The sequence below is a fragment of the Schistocerca cancellata genome, chromosome 6 (genome assembly GCF_023864275.1).
Source record: "Schistocerca cancellata isolate TAMUIC-IGC-003103 chromosome 6, iqSchCanc2.1, whole genome shotgun sequence".
NCBI lineage: Eukaryota > Metazoa > Arthropoda > Insecta > Orthoptera > Acrididae > Schistocerca > Schistocerca cancellata.
Genome location: NC_064631.1, coordinates 249,873,655 through 249,892,857, shown reverse-complemented (window position 1 = coordinate 249,892,857; position 19,203 = coordinate 249,873,655). Strand labels below are relative to the sequence as shown.

Genomic DNA, 19,203 nt, shown 5'->3' with positions numbered 1-19,203 from the left:
ATTTTTACCACAACAGCACAATATACTTGTTCTCAAACTTCAATTAACTAATTAAGACTGCCAACTGGTGACAGCTACCAAACAACTTCAACATATAGATTAACTTTCACAGCACTCTTTAAGTTTCCATGGAGACAAAACTACTGACTGTCCATTTAACCCATCTATACACACACAATATAGATTTGCACGTGATCATCAAAAACAAAGACCAACACATATGAAATACATTATAATTTGATTGTATGTAACATTGTTAGCTGCAACAGGCAGAAAATGTGCTTTGTTGGTGCTGCACATTCTAGCAATTTTGATCGCGATAAACTTAAACTGCAGTGTTCTTCTTCGGCATGCCAGTGTAAAAGTATGTACAAAATCAGCTTGGTGAAAAATCCATGCAATATGGATGTTTATTTATAAATAAAAGCTGACTTAGGAATTTTCCCTTATGTGAGGCTGCATTTACAGGATTATATGCTGATTTAAAGTTCTAGATTTGCATATTTTACAGTTCACATTGCTTCTGCAAATCTTTCATTTATTATACCACTCTGTATTGTGATATATTTTGAAATTTCAAATATTTACAAGTGCTGCGATAAACCAGTACTGTTATTGTCAATTTCAGGCTTAAATTTAATTGTGCTCTTTTAAAATTTTTGAGAAAAGTAAGCTGATCCTCACTCACAACAATCATTCTCTAATTTCATTGTACAATTACGTGAGAAATAGGTTAGTTTGAGAATTGTCGGACACTTACAAAACTATATTTTCAAAAGTTACCAGTACGTGTGTTTTGGATACGTAATTTATTTAATGGCAAATCAGTGTTTGTGGTTCTCAGTTCACATAAAAGAATAATCTGAATTTGTTGTATATAAATGCAAATAAACATACAGTTTTGAGAATTTTCTGAAGCTATCTTTGTCCTCTGCATAATCTACAAGCAATTTGCAGAGTGTCATCATTTGAGTTTTAGTTACTGTAGCAGGTTTTCTATCTAACATATTGTATTACATCTAGTTTTCCCTTAAAGAGGAGTATTCCTATATATTATCTACATTTATTGTAAATTAACTTTATTTTTGAGTTTGCTATAGACTATAATTAACCTCAAAATGTTCAGGGAAACCATTAATTTTCACCACAAGCTTTTCAGTTATCATGTTAGAAGTATCATTTTGTGTATTTGCTTCAGTTCTTAAAGAGAATTAATACTTTTTTTTAGGTCAACAGGTGAAAAGATAATCAGCAGGCTTCGTTTAAAGTTATTTATTCACTGTCCTGTAACACATACTGGGCCAGCCAAAATGCAGCCCTACTGTGAATGCTGTTCTCAAACATGGGATGAGTTGGTTGAAGTTTGTCAGCAGCTAGCAATCACCCTGACTACTGTCTAATGATTGGCAGCTGCTGCGAATCAGTGTGTTGGAAGAGCTCCTAGGAGTTGTGTACCCGTGATACCTGAACCATCAGGTACTATCCTCGCCTGTATGCTGTCTGCTCTGCAGAAGGACAGGATCTGTCATTACCTGTTCACTTGACTGTGAGCAATGTGTCAGTGGTATACCTAGGCATCCTGTACATGGTGGGCAGGAACTATGGAGAACTCAGGGTCCTTCGTACCGATCCCCCTGACCAACAAGTTTGAGATTCCTTCACTGAAACTAAATCTGTTTTATCCGGTGTCAGGAGGATGCAAACACAAAAGGGGTAGGGTCTATTAACTATCGGCAGTTCAAATGTACAGCAAATAATGGTATCCCCCAGGGAAATGGCAGCAAGGGACAGGAAAGCAGGAAAGAATACCAGGTGCACTCAGTGTGTATGTCTGGGGTCTCATTCAACATGTTGAAAAGGCTATTTCGAAAGCCACTGACAGAACAGGGTGCAACCAACTGCAGATTTTGGCACACGTTGGAGCAAACGATGTCTGTTGTCTGGGCTCCAAGGTCATTCTCGGGTCATTCCAGCGACTGGTAGAGAAGGCTGAGAAGACCAGCCTTGCACGTAGAGTTTCAACAAAGCTCACAATTTTCAGCATTGTCTTCAGAACTGATCGTGGCCCTCTCATTCTGAGTCGAGTGGAAGGACTGAACCAGAGACATTGACAGTTCTGTGGAAAGCTAGACAGCAACTTCCTGGACTTGCGCCATAGGATCAAGAACTGTGCGGTGCCCTTAAAATAGGTCAGGTGTGCACTAAACATCAGAGGCGGCTAGTCAGGTAGCTGAATGTGTGTGGGGTGCAAACAAGGGTTTTTTTTCCCCCCCAGATTAGGCAACTCTCCATCCAATCCAGATAATGACAGCTGTAGGACACTCAGAAGTATCAGTGTAAGTTCGAGAGAAATGGCCCCCACAGTTGACAGTATTTAAATTCCTAATGTAAACTGCCGAAGCATTCGCAAAAAAGTGGCAGAGTTTGAAGTGCTCACGAAAAGCAGTGAAGCTCACATAATACTAGGTAGAGAAAGCTGGTTATAAGCTAAAATTGGTAGCAGTGAGACTTTTGGGAAAAATTTAAGTGTATATCGAAAGGATACACAAACGGGAGATGGAGGTGGTGTATTTGTCACAGCAGACAAGAAGATAAAATCCACTGAGATAGAAACTGATGAGACTGTCTGGACAAGACTATTGTTTGGACAAGACTCAGTACCAGTGGGTGGGGATAAAATGATAACTGGATCCTTCTATAGCCCACCAGACTCATCTCCTTCCAACTATAATCTATCATAGATCCCTCAAACAAAAAACTGTGTCCATCTCTTGGAAAAAGCACAGGTCACACCTGTCTATAACGAGGGTAGTAGAATTGATCCACAAAACTGCTGTACAATATCCTTGACATGGATTTGCTGCAGAATCTTAGAGCATATTCTGAGTTCACACATAATGAGGTACCTTGAACAGAATGACCTCCTCAATGCCAACCAGCATGTATTTCAGAAACATCGATCATGTAAAACCCAACTCGTATTTTTCTCACATGACACCGAACATTTTGGATCAAGGCAAAGAGGTAGATGCTGTATTTCTTGATTTCCGAAAAGTATTTGGCTCAATACCACACCTACACTTATTGTCAAAATTATTATCAATGGGGTACCAAGTGAAGTTTGTGATTGGATTGAGATTTTTTTGGCAGGGGAGATGCAGTACATTATCTTGGATGAAGAGCCATCATCAGAAGTAGAAGTAACTTCAGGTGTGCCCCAGGGAAGTGTGATAGGACCCTTGCTGCTCATGTTGAATATTAGAGACCTTGCAGGCAATAATAACCACAATCTTTTTGCAGATGCTGCAGTTAATCTATAATGTAGTATTGTCTGAAAGATCATCAGATCGTAATAAGATTTCAAAGTGTGCAAAAATTGGCAACTTGCTTTAAATGTTCAGAATTGTAAAACTGTCCACATAAAAAAAAGCAGTCTATGACTATATCAATGAGTCACATTTGGAATTAACCAACTCATACAAATACCTCATTGTAGCACTTCGTAGGGATATGAAATGGAACTCCAGTTTATTGGTAGAGTACTGTGGAAGTGCAGTCCGTCTATCATCAGTCACTCATGTAACTGGGTCAAGAATATTGCTAAAATGTGCAAGATCCATACCAGATAGGGCGTGGGACACACATCAGATAGGACTAACAAGGGATATTGAACATATACAGAGGAGGGCAGTGCGAATGGTCAAAGGTTCATTTAATACTGAACTGGAAGACTGTTGAAGATAATGTAAACCATCTCAAGAAAGTCTATTAACGAAGTGTCGAGAACCAACTTTAAATGATTACTCTAGGAATCTACTACAATCCCCTCATGTTGCGCACATAGAGATCATGAGGATAAGATTAGAATAATTACTGCACGCAGAGTGGCATCATTCTTCCCACACTCCATACGTGAATGGAACAGGAAGGAACCCTAATGTCTGGTACAATGGGATGTACCCTCTTCACGCACCTCACAGTAATTTGAAGAATATACAGGGTGTTACAAAAAGGTACGGCCAAACTTTCAGGAAACATTCCTCACACACAAAGAAAGAAAATATGTTATGTGGACATGTGTCCGGAAACGCTTACTTTCCATGTCAGAGCTCATTTTATTACTTCTCTTCAAATCACATTAATCATGGAATGGAAACACACAGCAACAGAATGTACCAGCATGACTTCAAACACTTTGTTACAAAAAATGTTCAAAATGTCCTCCGTTAGCGAGGATACATGCATCCACCCTCCGTCGCAAGGAATCCCTGATGCGCTGATGCAGCCATGGAGAATGGCGTATTGTAACACAGCCATCCACAATACGAGCACGAAGAGTCTCTACATTTGGTACCGGAGTTGCGTAGACAAGAGCTTTCAAAATGCCCCCATAAATGAAAGTCAAGAGGGTTCAGGTTAGGAGACCGTGGAGGCCATGGAATTGGTCCGCCTCTACCAATCCATCGGTCACCGAATCCGTTGTTGAGAAGCGTACAAACACTTCGACTGAAATGTGCAGGAGCTCCATCGCGCATGAACCACATGCTGTGTCGTACTTGTAAAGGCACATGTTCTAGCAGCACATGTAGAGTATCCCGTATGAAATCATGATAATGTGCTCCATTGAGCGTAGGTGGACGAAACTAAAATGAGCTCTAACATGGAAATTAAGCGCTTCCGGACACATGTCCACATAACATCTTTTCTTTATTTGTGTGTGAGGAATGTTTACTGGAAGTTTGGCCGTACCTTTTTGTAACACCCTGTATATAGATGTAGATGCAAATTTACTTACGTCACATTTTATGCCCATGTTTAAATCATCTATAAACGGTTCTTCACTAACATCAAATATTTTTCTTAATTGGAATATACTCCGCAAGATCAGTTCATTTATACAATTACAAGCACAATAAAAAGCTGTAAGAGCAGCCATTAACTTACCAAGCAAAGTGCATTTAAAGTTCAAAACAAGTGGGATATATTAGTTCCCACTTGAATGAAAAGTTTTAATTAAAGTTTCCATTTTGGCATTAAGGGAAAAAAAGTTGTTCTAAGTACAATGTCCTATGATAGCATCATTGTCACCTTACTTCTTATTCTTCTTAACCTTGCAGACTATTCTATTGCTACTTTCATATGTGAACATATTATTGCCATGCTCTTTCCATCCTTATTTATTTCATAAATATAAATTAATCCTGAACGTCATTTCGGGGCTCCATTTCACAAGTACTGTGAAAAAGCATAATATGGATGGTGCTCTAAGAGCCAATCTCTCTTTGTCAATCCTTATCTCTCCATTCTAGTAACTACCAGTTTCTAGTCATTTCCTTGGCTTCCTCTCAGCTTTGTTATTTTCACATTGGTAGAATTACTTTTTTTGTTATTCTGATTTTTTTTTTAATGGCTTGTACTACACTGGTCCAAAAGTGCCTACATTATCGATCAAATCTGTGATTTTCTCTCTTACTGTTGTCTTCTCCATACTGATGTTACAATAAGCTGATGAATACCTAACACGCTCTTAATTTGTACATGAAACTGTACACTGAAAAATAAATGAGGGAAGCTCAGCATGCAATGGTCCATAATGATTATTCTCTCACTCTTCACTCAAAAAGACTAACATGAAATGATGAGAAGAGATACACACAAGAAAGAGAGGTCGATCATCCTACATTTAAAACTGTTTTGGTCTACTTAAGTACCATTAACTATTTTTTCTGACAACAGCCCTCACTTAACATTTTCATCATCTAACACTGCTGAGCATTTTGGCAATACTGAAAGTGTAATCAATACAGCACACGTGTAACCCACTGGGTCCAAATCACTTCACACTTCATAAAATAAATTTTTCTCCACTACAGGAAGGTTGCTGAAATCAATTTCAGAAGTGGAAAATCACCATAAATTTTTCACTGCCAATAGTTACATTAGAGAAAAATTAAGACCCCTTATGCTGAAGAACATGTGTCATAAAAGACATATTTCAAGATAGTATATGCACCTCAGTGGTTTCAAAGCAGTGCTCATAGATACATCATTTCCATTACGTCACATAGTATGTGGAATATCTTACAGGGTGGAGTCTTAGGTACACATGGGCAGATGAAACCTTGTCAACATGAAACCACACATCTTCTGGCCATCCCCATTTGATGAGGTCTTCATCTGAAAAACAAAAATACAATATTTGCTATTGAAATGGCATTTTTTATTTAGTACAAGAAGGAAATCTGCTTCAAAGTCATGAATCTTGTAAACTTAGCAAGTGTCACAAGGATAGTTAATACAAGGCATGTCCAGAAAGTAAGTAGTTTTGCTCTACTACCACTACAGCACTAGCATCACAGTTAGCATATTCGAAATTGTGTCTCTGATTCACTGTCTTTCCACTTACCCCTTTACAGCCGGATTGTGTTGTGTTTATGTTTGTTACTAATTGTTCAAAATGTTAAAAACAATCTCTGAACCTGCCAACTGTGAAGTGCATTCTGTAATACTGTTTCTGGATGCAAAGAATATTCAACCAGCTGAAATTCATTACCAACTTGTACAGATTTGTGGCAAAAAATGTAACGATCCATGAAATGGTGAGAAAGTGGGTGAAACAATTAAATGATGGTCAAACTAATGTTCGCGATGAAGCACAAAGTGGATAAGAATGCTTTGTGACAAGTTTCCACAAACTTCAAAAACAGCTCGGCCTGAAATTGCCTCAAATCACTTAAATTTTCACAAATTGTGCTCCTATTGGGTTACAAAAATGCTTACGGTTGTCCACAAGATGAACTGACTTGGCAATGCTTTGACATTTCTGACCCAATACAGTGGCAAGGGACATGAATTCAAAAACAGAATTGCGATCGATGACAAAACTTGGGTTTGTCATGTCACAATGGAGGCACTCTCGATTTCCCAAAAATCTAAAATTCAAAACAACACTGTCGGCAAAAAAAAAAAAAAAAAAAAAAAAAAAAAAAAAAAAAAAAAAAAAAAAAAAAAAACCACTGTGTTCAGTGACACAGGGCATTCTGCTTATTGAGTTCCTTCTCAGAGGTGAAACTACGAATATAGGAAAAAATCTTCAGAAACACTCTTTCCTTGGGGGGGGGGGGGGGGGGGACAAAAAAAAAAAAAATTTAAAAACGTTTTTCTATGGTGTTTTCCCCGAAACAGTACTTACTTTCTGGACATGTCTCGTATCGCTAGGTTTAGCTATCTCATGTTTAAGATGACAAATATAACTGACAGAAAAATTCAGTTTGGAGACAACTCTTCTCTAGTCTGTTGGAGCTTTACTCAAATAAGCATTTTGTAATTTGTTAATAGTACAATTGCTTTCCTCTCACATGCATCTTTACCCTACATGCATCTATGTCATATTCGTTAAAAGAAAATATAAAAATTCTGATATAATTAGATAATACTGTCTTTGAAAAAAGTAATAATAAACATCTTAAATGTGTAAATTAAACTTAAAACTTTCCCCCCTAAAGATCATTTCATGAAATTTTGGGCAAACTGTTGGATGTCTGTAACTTGCTGACACAAAATTTCAACAGTCATTCTGGCTACCTCCTGTCATGTACTGGCAACAGAGCACTGTGGCCCTTATCAATCAGGACAGTTTCCAGTTAGATACGGAAGGGAATCCAGTTACAGAATCACTTCGTGGTCTGTGTGAGTCAGTGTCATTTCTGCAGTTTTACGATGTGAAGATGTTCAATTTGATAGCAATGAGGGCAGCTTTCACCACAGGGGATGCCCACAGCACTGCATGCACTTGAGCAACAGACACTTTGGAGACTGGCTACTTAGAAGAATACTGGGGATAGGGAACTGGCAATTTATGCAGCTATGTAGAGGCTTACTGGCACATATGTAATTGATTTATCTTCAAGATTAATACATATTAAACAAAGAACCAAGCTTCAAGATTTATTTTTCATTCTTACTTTTGTTCCTTGACAGATTGTAAATGCTAAAAGAATGATAATATAATCATCCTACCACAAAAAAGTGCAAGGTGGGGTGGAGATAGTGTGTATTGTTGGGACAATGTTTTTCCCACATTATGACTGATGTTATTTTTTGTTAGTTATGTTTTTATGTGGGGGGGAGGGGGGGGGGAAGTTGTGCACGTATAATTTTCTTTGAGATTTGGTACCTCCACTGTTGCTGAAGTAGTTTTCTATGAGTTTTGTGGGTTGCGTTGTTACATAAAATTCATAATTATTAGTTGATACTGGTGGGTATCACGGAGTGAGTTGTTATTTTGGTCAGGTCACATTTTCAATGATAGTCATTGTCTGTTGGCCTCATGAGCTTCGGTTGAGCAATATAGATCAAAGGAAATTTCCAGTACCAGGTTTTGAAGGTACATTTGGGTTCATGGTATCATGGACTTCTTTTGAGCTATATAGATCAAGCGAAATTTTCAATGCCAGTTTTTTTATTTGCACTTTTTATTGCGTATATATGTGCTTGACTGTTCTATTAGTATAAGTTATGGTATGTCATATTAGGATGGTATGTCATTATTAGGATTGTTGTACATTTAGTTTGACACCACCCAAAATCTTCCAAATTCTCACGGTTGTCCTGTTAGTTTCATGTTATTTCTGCAGTTAAATATTTTTTGTATTATTTGTGTCTGTTCACATGTGTAATGAGTAAAGTCATGGTCACCATATTGTATTAGCTCAAAATAAGTGTGTCCACCATATTAATGACATCACAGGTCAAAATCAACCAGAGGTACCACAATCTTTGGTTATGCCAGAGAACTCCTCAGTACACTTCTGCCAGCAGACACCTGAAGATGGCCAGAAGATTCTATGCCAAAATACTGTGGCAGCAAATACAGAAGTGTGGCAGAAAAATCTGAAATAATAGAAGAAAGGAAGAAGATGCATATGACCGAGACCAAGTCACAGGTACAAAGAATTGTTAAGTGTTCACAAAGGAAATCTCTCCCTTGACCACTGTGGCAGAAAAACATGCTCTTCATAATGATCCAAATCTTTCCAAGGCTTGGAGGATCAATTTCAGATACAATTACTCTATAAGAAAAACGAAGGGTGCAGAAGGAAGAGGGGGCAGTGGAAGGAAAGAGGGGAAACTAAAGCAAGGGAGAGGGGAGGAGTGCAGTGAAGAGGACCAGAGTAGAAGGGTGAGGGGAAGACAGTGAAACTTTTTGTTGCAGTGTTTGGAAGAATGGAATATAGATTTGGCAATGCTTCATATGGGAGGTTTTTTAAAACTACATCACTGGCTTTACGACAAGTAGGCAGGAACTGAAAGCAGCAAGTAACGTATGACTAATTTCTGTTGGCTCATAATCCTGACGTAGGTACAATGTCACTTTGGAACTGGCGAGTACAGGCTTTTAAAAATGACTGACCTATGGATGAAAAGATTTATATATACAAGGTGCGACAATAAAGTAATGAGACTGCTTTTCTTTGCAAGATGTGGCAACCCTGCAGGCTTGTGTAGGCACAATATCTTTGACCTTGGTCTATAAGCTGCTTCTAGTCCAAGCAGCACATTGACACAACTGCTCTGTCGTGAGTCGTGCTGTAATAAGTTAACACGTTTGTGTCTCTCATCACGGAAATGGAACTGCATAATATTGCGCAACGGTATGCCATTTATTTTTGCGTTAAATTGGGTAAAAATGCAACGACAACTTACAGTACGCTTCAGAAGGCTTTTGGAGAGGAGGTTATGTCAAGGGCTCAAGTTTTTTGTTGGCATAAAATGTTTAGTGAAGGCAGAACGAATGTTGAAGATGAAGGCCGCAGTGGACAACCATCAACCTCGCGGACAGATGTCAACTTGGCCAGAGTGCATGAACTCGTACGATCTGATTGAAGATTATCCATGAAAATGATTGCAGAAGAACTGAATATCAATCAAGAAATGGTTCGTCTAATAATAACTGAAGATCTTGGTATGAGAAAGATTTGTACAAAAATGGTCCCCAAAAATCTCACACCACAACAGCGACAAACACGAAAAAATGTGGCAGCCGATCTGTTAGAGCAAACGGAAATCAATCCAGAATTGCTGAGCCGTATTATCACTGGTGTTGCAAGTTGGTTTTTTCAGTACGATCCAGAGACAAAAAGCCAAACTTGGCAATGGTGCTCAAAGGGATCATCATCACGGTAATGCACCATCCCATACTGATCTGTCAGTACAGCAATTTTTTTCCTCAAAAGAAAGTTCAGTACTACCACAGCCACCTTATTCACCAGATATCACCCAGTGCGACTTTTTTTCTATTTCCAAGAGTCAAAACGGCGGTCAAGGGACACCATTTTCAAACAACACACGATGTCCAAAAAGCTGTGATGAGGGTCTTGGAGGATATTACAGAAGATGAGTTCCACAAATGTTACCATCAATGGCAGAAGCGCTGGAAAAACTGTGTGCAATAAGAAGGGAACTACTTTGAAGGAGACAACACTAAACTTGACTAAAACAGTAAGCACCATTTTTTTCACATCTGTCTCATTACTATATTGTCGCACCTCGTAGTAATAACAAAAGGATAATTCATAACTAAAATATTGAGAAAATGGACAGTTGTTTTTCACATAACTCTCTGTCCAAAGGCCCTGCTGTATCCATTGGTTCCAACTGACTGCCATGTCATCCCCCACCAAGCACATCATTACATGCGTATGGAGGGGTGTGGGTGTCAGCACACCACTCACCTGGCAGCCGGTTCCAGTTTTCCCACAAAGGAAAAATTCCTAGCAGTACTGGGAATTGAACCCAGGTCCTCCACATGGCACTCACCCCCACTGACCACGTAGCTACGGAGGTGGAACATGGCGTGTTGTGATCATATACCCATCTACTGATAGTTTTTGCTTCTTTTTTTAATTAAAAAATCAGTTTTTGGCAAAAGTTGTGCACAACCATTTCCAAAATTCCTAAACAGAGACCCCCTCTATGTTGGCTTACATCTGTTAAAGCACAAAGTTTACTAGACAGCAATCTAAAATAGTATAGAGTATATGTTAATGTAATGTTTTGGGCATTTCTGCTATTGTATTACAAAGTTTATAAAGTCAAGAGCGGTCACAAAGTAAACTGAACTGCGAACTGGATAAATTTTATGGCGTATTCCTTAGGAACATACCAGTATTGATTCAAATGGCTCTAGGCACAATGGAACTTAACATCTGAGGTCATCAGTCACCGTACCAGTATTACTTATGTATGTAATATGCTCATTCTTTGGAGTATCAATAACAAAGAGAAAATAAATGGTTCAAATGGCACTGAGCACTATGCGACTTAACTTTTGAGGTCATCAGTCGCCTAGAACTTAGAACTAATTAAACCTAACTAACCTAAGGACATCACACACATCCACGCCTGAGGCAGGATTCAAACCTGCGACCGTAGCGGTCACTCGGCTCCAGACTGTAGCGCCTAGAACCTCACGGCCACTCCGGCCAGCAAAGAGAAAATATGGAGCCTGGAATTTGTTTTGTGTAATGTGGGCATTCAGTGATAAGACATGACACAAACATTAGGCAGCTGAACCTACTGACAATGTACGTCAACTTTAACCCACAATATATCTTATCATAAAGAGAATGGAACACTAACAGTAACTGTTCTGGTCTATACTATTTTTTGGAATGTAGGCTGTGGTGACATACTGATCTGTAGTGTAGCCTGACATCTAGGTTGTGTGTGAAAGGAGACAGGATGCAAGTTGAAACAGTATCAAAGAGTTCAACTAACCCCAAAATTTGAACTGAATTTGTTGTTATCCTCCTCACACACACTGCCAAGCACCTCTGTAAAGAAATGCAATCATTTCTTGTAACCTCAAAGAAAAATTAGGCTATTAGAAGATAGTATGGTACTTCCATATAAACATCCTTGAATATTTCCCCTTCTTGGTAAAACATTGTGCATTTTTTTGTACTTGAGTCATCAATATAAACTTGATCTTGAAGCACAATAAACAGCCTCATCTTGCAAAGATTACTTCAAGCTGAAGAACATACAGGATAGTAGGCAGAACAGCATTGGATGTAACTCTTTAATCTGTTAATTACAGATTCATTTCAGCTAAAAACAAAGATGATGTGACTTACCAAACGAAAGCGCTGGCAGCTCAATAGACACACAAACAAACACAAACATACACACAAAATTCAAGCTTTTGCAACCAACGGTTGCTTCATCAGGGAAGAGGGAAGGAGAGGGAAAGACGAAAGGATGTGGGTTTTAAGGGAGAGGATAAGGAGTCATTCCAATCCCGGGAGCGGAAAGACTTACCTTAGGGGGAAAAAAGGACAGGTATACACTCGCACACACACCCATATCCAACCGCACATACACAGACACAAGCAGACATTTGTAAAGGCAAAGAGTTTGGGCAGAGGTGTCAGTCGAGGCAGAAGTACAGAGGCAGAGCCAAGTGTGAAAGCACCCACGCGATTTACCAACTGACCTGCCTACACTGTAAAGCTTTCTATGTGGGAATGACCAGCAACAAACTGTCCATTCGCATGAATGGACACAGGCAGACAGTGTTTGTTGGTAATGAGGATCACCCTGTGGCTAAACATGCCTTGGTGCACGGCCAGCACATCTTGGCACAGTGTTACACCGTCCAGGTTATCTGGATACTTCCCAGTCAGAACTCCGGAGATGGGAACTTGCCCTTCAGTATATCCTCTCTTCTCGTTATCCGCCAGACCTCAAGCTCCGCTAATTTCAAGTTGCCGCCGCTCATCTCTCACTTGTCTTTCTACAACATCTTTGCCTCTGTACTTCCGTCCCGACTGACATCTCTGCCCAAACTCTTTGCCTTTACAAGTGTCTGCTTGTGTCTGTGTATATGCGGATGGATATGTGTGTGTGAATACCTGTCCTTTTTTCCCCCTAAGGTAAGTCTTTCCGTCCCGGGATTGGAATGACTCCTTACCATCTCCCTTAAAACCCAAATCCTTTCGTCTTTCCCTCTCCTTCCCTCTTTCCTGACGAGGCAACCGTTGGTTGCGAAAGCTAGAATTTTGTGTGTATGTTTGTGTATGTTTGTTTGTCTATTGACGTGCCAGCGCTTTCGTTTGGTAAGTCAAATCATCTTTATTGAGCACTTGGCACTAAAGACAACTAACAGTTAAACTGAGCTTGCTAGTTACATTTCCATGCCACAAACCTCAGTATGTGACTTTCTGGTGCTTAGATCGAGGAAATTGGAGAACCTTCCACACCAATTTCAAGCACAGGGTAAACACACCATAGGATTTTTTTTTTTTTTAAACAATACTTGCACTTATGTTATTTTAGATTATCACTCTAACTAAACTTGGTCATGCATTACCTAATAATATACATAAAACTAATTTTCTCCGTGAATCAGGAGTATAGAAATTACAATGTCCCAATTGCAATGCTTGTTATGCAGTGTAAACTGGGAGAAGGCTTGGGATTGGGTTTTGTAAGCATATGGCATTAAAGAGGAGGGTATAGTTAAAAATCAACTATTGCTGCCCATCTTGTTGAGAGAATGGTCCTCCTGATCCGACCTCACAACTGAAGCTGCTGCAAAGAGGGGATGACGGCAGTTTGTTTAATTACCTTGAGGAAATCGAGATATTTTGCTATCAGTGATCTCCCTACGCCACCTTGCTCAATGAGCAGGCGACAATGAGAAGCACCAAATTTTGGGAGCTATTCAAAAGCCGCCTGGTTAGCAAAAATAAGGGGCTTTCAAAGGTCCAAAGAAGGACACACAATACCTCAAAGGTACAGCTTGACACAGTGTTGTGTGACGGCTCTTGAAATGAGAACAAAATTCTTAGCTTACGAACCAAGTTTTCCAGTAGCCACAGAGTGTGTGCATCTGTAGTATTGTGAAAAGCAAACCAAGTTACATAAATGTTTCTATAATAAACAGTGATAAGTATCTATATTATGAAAAGGGTAGTTGCTACTCACCACATAGCGGAGATGCTGAGTCACAGATAGGCACAACAAAGAGGCTGTCACAAAACATTTTTAAAAAAACCTTTTTTTTCCGCAGCTATCCTTTTCATAATGTTGTTACATTTCATCCTCGATTTTCCACTGAATGATAAGTATCCATATTTTAATTTGCATGTTGCACTTCTTTGAGATCTTAACAATGGTTCATACTTGACAAACATGCAAGTTACTTTTGATAATGTTAGCCAAGCTGCAAGAATTAATGGTCAACTGAAGCATCCGATTCCATCCGTCACCTTTGACCCGTGGACGTAAGGCTGTTGTGGTGTGTGACGTCAAGATGGCGCAAAGTTTAGTTTGTTAGAGTGGTGTGTTTGCACGTGTCGTTTTGATGTGATCGGTGGTGCTCTCCGGTGGTGGGTTTATGTGTTGTGTGTTAGGTGATGTTTTTGGTTTAGTTTGCGTGTGTGGCATGTTTATAGGTGGGGTATTGTTGCGGTTGGCGGTTCTCTCTGGTGGTGCGTTTATGGGTAGCGCGTTATGTGGCGTATGGGGTTCACTTACGTGGTAGCATTCCACGTGTATGGTATTGGTGGTGACTATGCTTTCAGCGGAATATTTTTCAGTGAATTAACGATTTTGGTTTTGTTATGTCAACGTTATTGTAATTTTTTTTCTGTTCATCGTATGAATTTTGGTAAACTGCTTTGTTTATGTCTTTGGTAGGTATGGATATGACTGACAAGGTCAACAGTTTTTGGTTGTCAGCGATGATGGGGGACAGTGCGTTGTCCCTAATAAAGGATTAAGCGTGGTGGTAGTGAAAGTTTTGAGATTTATAGTGTGGTATCAATAGTTGCTGTTGACGTATATAGTTCAAGGGAAGTGATCGATTCCAGTGGATTTTATGTGTAGTGGAATTTGGGAAGGTTGTGATGTCTCGTTATTTTAGTGTTTTTTGTCATTTGGTATAGTGGCGTGTGTTTATATTTAATTTGTCCCACCCAAAAATACCCAATTTCCCATGCTTGTCCCACTAGTTTGTTTAGTTTTTTTTGTGAAAGGTGTGTGTGTTGGTTGTTCGATGTATTTTCTTGTTTGCTGTCATGCTCATGTAATGACATGGGTCAAAGCAGACGGGTGGATATGTATCCAAAATGTATAACATGTTTACCTGAACTGATCAGGCCCATCAGGTCCTCTCTTATATCCGATCAGGGTTTCACGCATACAGAGCTTAACATGACAATGAATATTAAAATGATTTGAGTATCTGAAGCGTCAGAGCAAACAAATTACACTGAATATGAACTAATAAAGATAATACTTGCAGTACTTGTACTACCGCAGATGTCACTAACAGTGATGATGATGTTTCAGTCATTAACAATCTTCTGAAGCGAGAGATATTATTCAGTTCTCTAATATAAGGCAGGAGACGTAATCCCAGAGTTAGGTCTTTGCTACTGCGAAGGACCCCAAGAAAATGGCTGAACAATGGAGTGGAATAGAAAGAATTTTGCTTTGATGGAAGCTAGTGTTTCTGCCATATTGTTCAGATAGGTGCATTAAGATCAAAGAGAGATTTGAGGAGGAGGAGGAGTAGTGTTTAACGTCCCGTCAACAACGAGGTCATTAGAGACGGAGCGCAAGCTCGGGTGAGGGAAGGATGGGGAAGGAAACCGGCCGTGCCCTTTCAAAGGAACCATCCCGGCATTTGCCTGAAGCGATTTAGGGAAATCACGGGAAACCAATCAGGATGGCCGGAGACGGGATTGAATCGTCGTCCTCCCGAATGCGAGTCCAGTGTGCTAACCACTGCGCCACCTCGCTCGGTGGAGAGATTTGAGGGGCAGTATTCGTTGATAAGACAGTACAGACAATAAAAGGGCATGGCAACCTTTGCTTGTGTCTGCAAACAGCCAGGACAGCTGTGCATATGATGGTGGAATGTAATTACAGAGTCAAGCATCACAAGTACAATGAAAACAGGCATTTATAACCAATTCCAGACACACTGAGCTTTCCTGAGAAAAGCACTAATACCAGTATTGAGTTTAGTTTTTCTACAAAAACAAATATTAGTATTTTGTTTTGTGCCACCCATAGTGAGTCTTCCTTCTGGTTTTAACATAATTACTGAAAGTATTTCAGCATTTAAGAATACCACTGTAATTTTATTTAAGGCTACTATGTTTTAATTTTTAAATAATTTTTTTTATGTAGAATACAAATAGCTGTAATAAAGAGGGCACTAGTTACTACTGATGTCACACGCCAAGGTTAGCTACACAGAACTGTAAGCGGAAAGCTCATTTTAAAAGTTAATTGTCTGTAATGTATAGTAGTGTGATGTACGATTTTATTTCCTATGAGCCATCATAAGTTGGATGGTACAAAAATTACAGTTTACAAGCTGATGCAGTTGTGATTTGGTATTAATTTATATTTTAATGGCTGAGTCACACTATATTCTTTTATTCATATAGCAATGAATATAGCTACTGATGAGCTCAAATCACTCTGCAATGAACAGATTAAAAATTTACAACTGTTGCTATCCTTCCTCCTATCTAGGATCTCATTAATATGTTAATATGTTCTTGGCACATGCTGAAGAGAAAGAATAAAATGCACCCTAACAACATCAAAAGACACCAAACCACCACTATGCCACCTGCTTTATCATAGAATTGCTCATACTTATCTAACAAGTACTGAGTCCCCACAGGAATATGGAGGGTTTGGCAAGGGAGGTTTCTTCTATCAATACAAACACATTAGAAACTTCAGGAACCATATCTAGCTACAAAATGAGCACTGTATAAAATACCACCACAAGTTATTGTCGTGACACATTTGTTGCCTTCGCCAACTCATAACCAAATTATGTCCTACAATTTAACCTTCACCTCGGGCTACAACAGTTCGGACTACAAAATTTTTGAGTATGCACATTGATTATGACTTGAGCTGAAAGATTATTCAATTCTGCATGTTCTGAACTGAGTATAACTTCTAGAGTTTGTAGTACACAATGTTCAAGATCACTGTAGGCTACTTGCTTATTTCGATTCTATTGCATCTCATGGTATAATGTTCTGGGATCTAACATCTCACTTAGGACATTTTTAAATTACAGAAGATGGTCATTAGAATTATTATACACAGCTCTCCACAGACTAGTTCCAAGTTTTTACCTGTGCAGTCAAAAATACTTACAGTACAGTATCATCTTGGTACTTATTCAAGTGTACTGTATACAACAACACATGTGAGCAGTGCCTGTATTAATTCGGATTTCCATAACTACAATATGTGTATCAGTGAGTATCCGCATGTAGAAAGAGCAAGAATAACAAAACCTCGAAAATGTGAGTCATTATTGAATAAAGTTGTACAATGCTCTGTCAATTTGCCTTGAGGGAATATGGGCAAGAAGAGTTAAGTTTACATCAGAACTAGAAATTTACTTGTTTAATAATTTTTTTTAACACAGATGAATATTTTGAATTCCTAAATCAATAACAAATATTTGTATTTTCTCCATTGTCACTTGAATCATGTTGTTCTCATTGTAAATTTTATATTTTGTTTGTACACTCTTCTAACTATTCTCAAAGTGTACTGCACGTGTGTCAAATCATTATTTACTTCTTAAGTCAGCATGTATAACAGCAATACATTTGTTCACTCTACCGATTATGTCGTAAAATGTTATTTCTATATTTATTATAATTTAGTTTAGAGAATTCTTACATGGGTATGCTGTGCTCTATTACGGCGATTCGTATATCATATACGTGATGAAAAGGATGATGATAAACTAAACTAAGCTGTAGGTCAAAAAACTATGTTTTACACATGTACAAAAAAGTGTCGACCGTAATGCCCAAGGGCAAAAGAGGTCTATTTCATCGCTAAATTTGATGCAACCTGAAGTAAACTCTCGGGTACTGAACGGAATAAATGCAACGACCGTGACGAATGCTAAGAAATCCATCACGGTCGTAAATATGAGACGTTAACAGCCGTTATAACTTCACTTTTAATCACGAGAGGTTTTCCAGGTGAAATTTCTGAACGCGCACGGCGACTAGTATTAAACATGGTTTAAGCTACGTAGTTGATCACCCTTTCCTATGAATTTATGTCACGAACGAATGTCCATTACATGTCCTACGATTCTATATACACATGCTATTATTAATGGCGTGGTATTAAATATCCACGAACCTATCAACATAATAAGTTGCTGTACGACTCGGAGTTTTATTTGTATTTGATTTTCCGGCTTTATGCCGTTACCGGCCCAGACTCTTCTTTTAGACCACAACATCAACATTACAAGTAGTCGCCAAGAAAAATACCCGGCATAAGTCAATAAGTCATGTCCTTACAAAACAGAGTGAGACATTAAAATGACTAATATGAAAGATACTTACTTTCGAATTTGTCTATTCCCATAAACAATGTCACTGGTGGTGACACGACTGGAAAAAATATAAAATTTCATAAGCAACGGAAGAATATTCATTCTTAAATCACGCTCATCTTTTTTAAAACTATTACCGTTACTGGTGAAATAAAAAACCATTGTGCTTCTACTCTCCTAACACAAATTGACAACACTGCGCCTAAATAATAAACACAGTACACTCCACACAACAAACATTCACGTGCTTAAAATCATATTCACCACCGTGACACCTATAACGCAAAGATAGCACTTACACAGTAGCATACATCAACCAAAAGGTATATTTATTTCTGACTTCGACCAATACATCGACCACAAAATATACTCGAGCAACAAGCCGAAACTAGGTTAGATTCCTTCGAAATACGGGTATAACCACGTGGATGTGTTCGATGCACACGCAGTCATTCTCCCAGATCGCGTGGTTTGTGACAGCGTGTAAGCTGTTTGAGTTGCGACCAATGAACGGTTGCAACCAGTTTCGGCTGATCAGAGGAAATAACAATAAAATATTGCATCCAAATAGCCATACAAATTAAAAGTACATTGACAATAATAAACAAAACGAGATTTTTACACTTTGTGATTGGCGTAGTAACTGACTGACCGTGTTCTTTTGGCATAGAGTTCTATATAGTAACGTTTGCATATTTGATTACACAGTTTACAATCACCAATTGCGTTTGGTTCGTGATATGACGTGTTGATGCAAATAAGGTAATGGAAATCATGGACTGCCATTCTGG

General features: G+C 38.8%; 1 protein-coding gene across 1 annotated transcript in view; it reads right to left on the bottom strand.

Annotated features, from left to right (window-relative positions):
* LOC126191545 (coiled-coil domain-containing protein 25) overlaps positions 1–18,720 on the bottom strand; it is a 60,259-nt gene extending 41,539 nt beyond the window's left edge. Inside the window, exons 1-3 of the mRNA XM_049932453.1 lie at positions 18,550–18,720; positions 18,423–18,470; positions 6,086–6,177 (exon numbers count right to left, since the gene is read on the bottom strand). Of these exons, the coding sequence (XP_049788410.1) occupies positions 6,086–6,177; positions 18,423–18,470; positions 18,550–18,574 (165 nt within the window). The 5' untranslated portion in view covers positions 18,575–18,720. The remainder of the gene's footprint in view (positions 1–6,085; positions 6,178–18,422; positions 18,471–18,549) is intronic.
* Between the last annotated feature and the right edge of the window lie 483 nt (positions 18,721–19,203).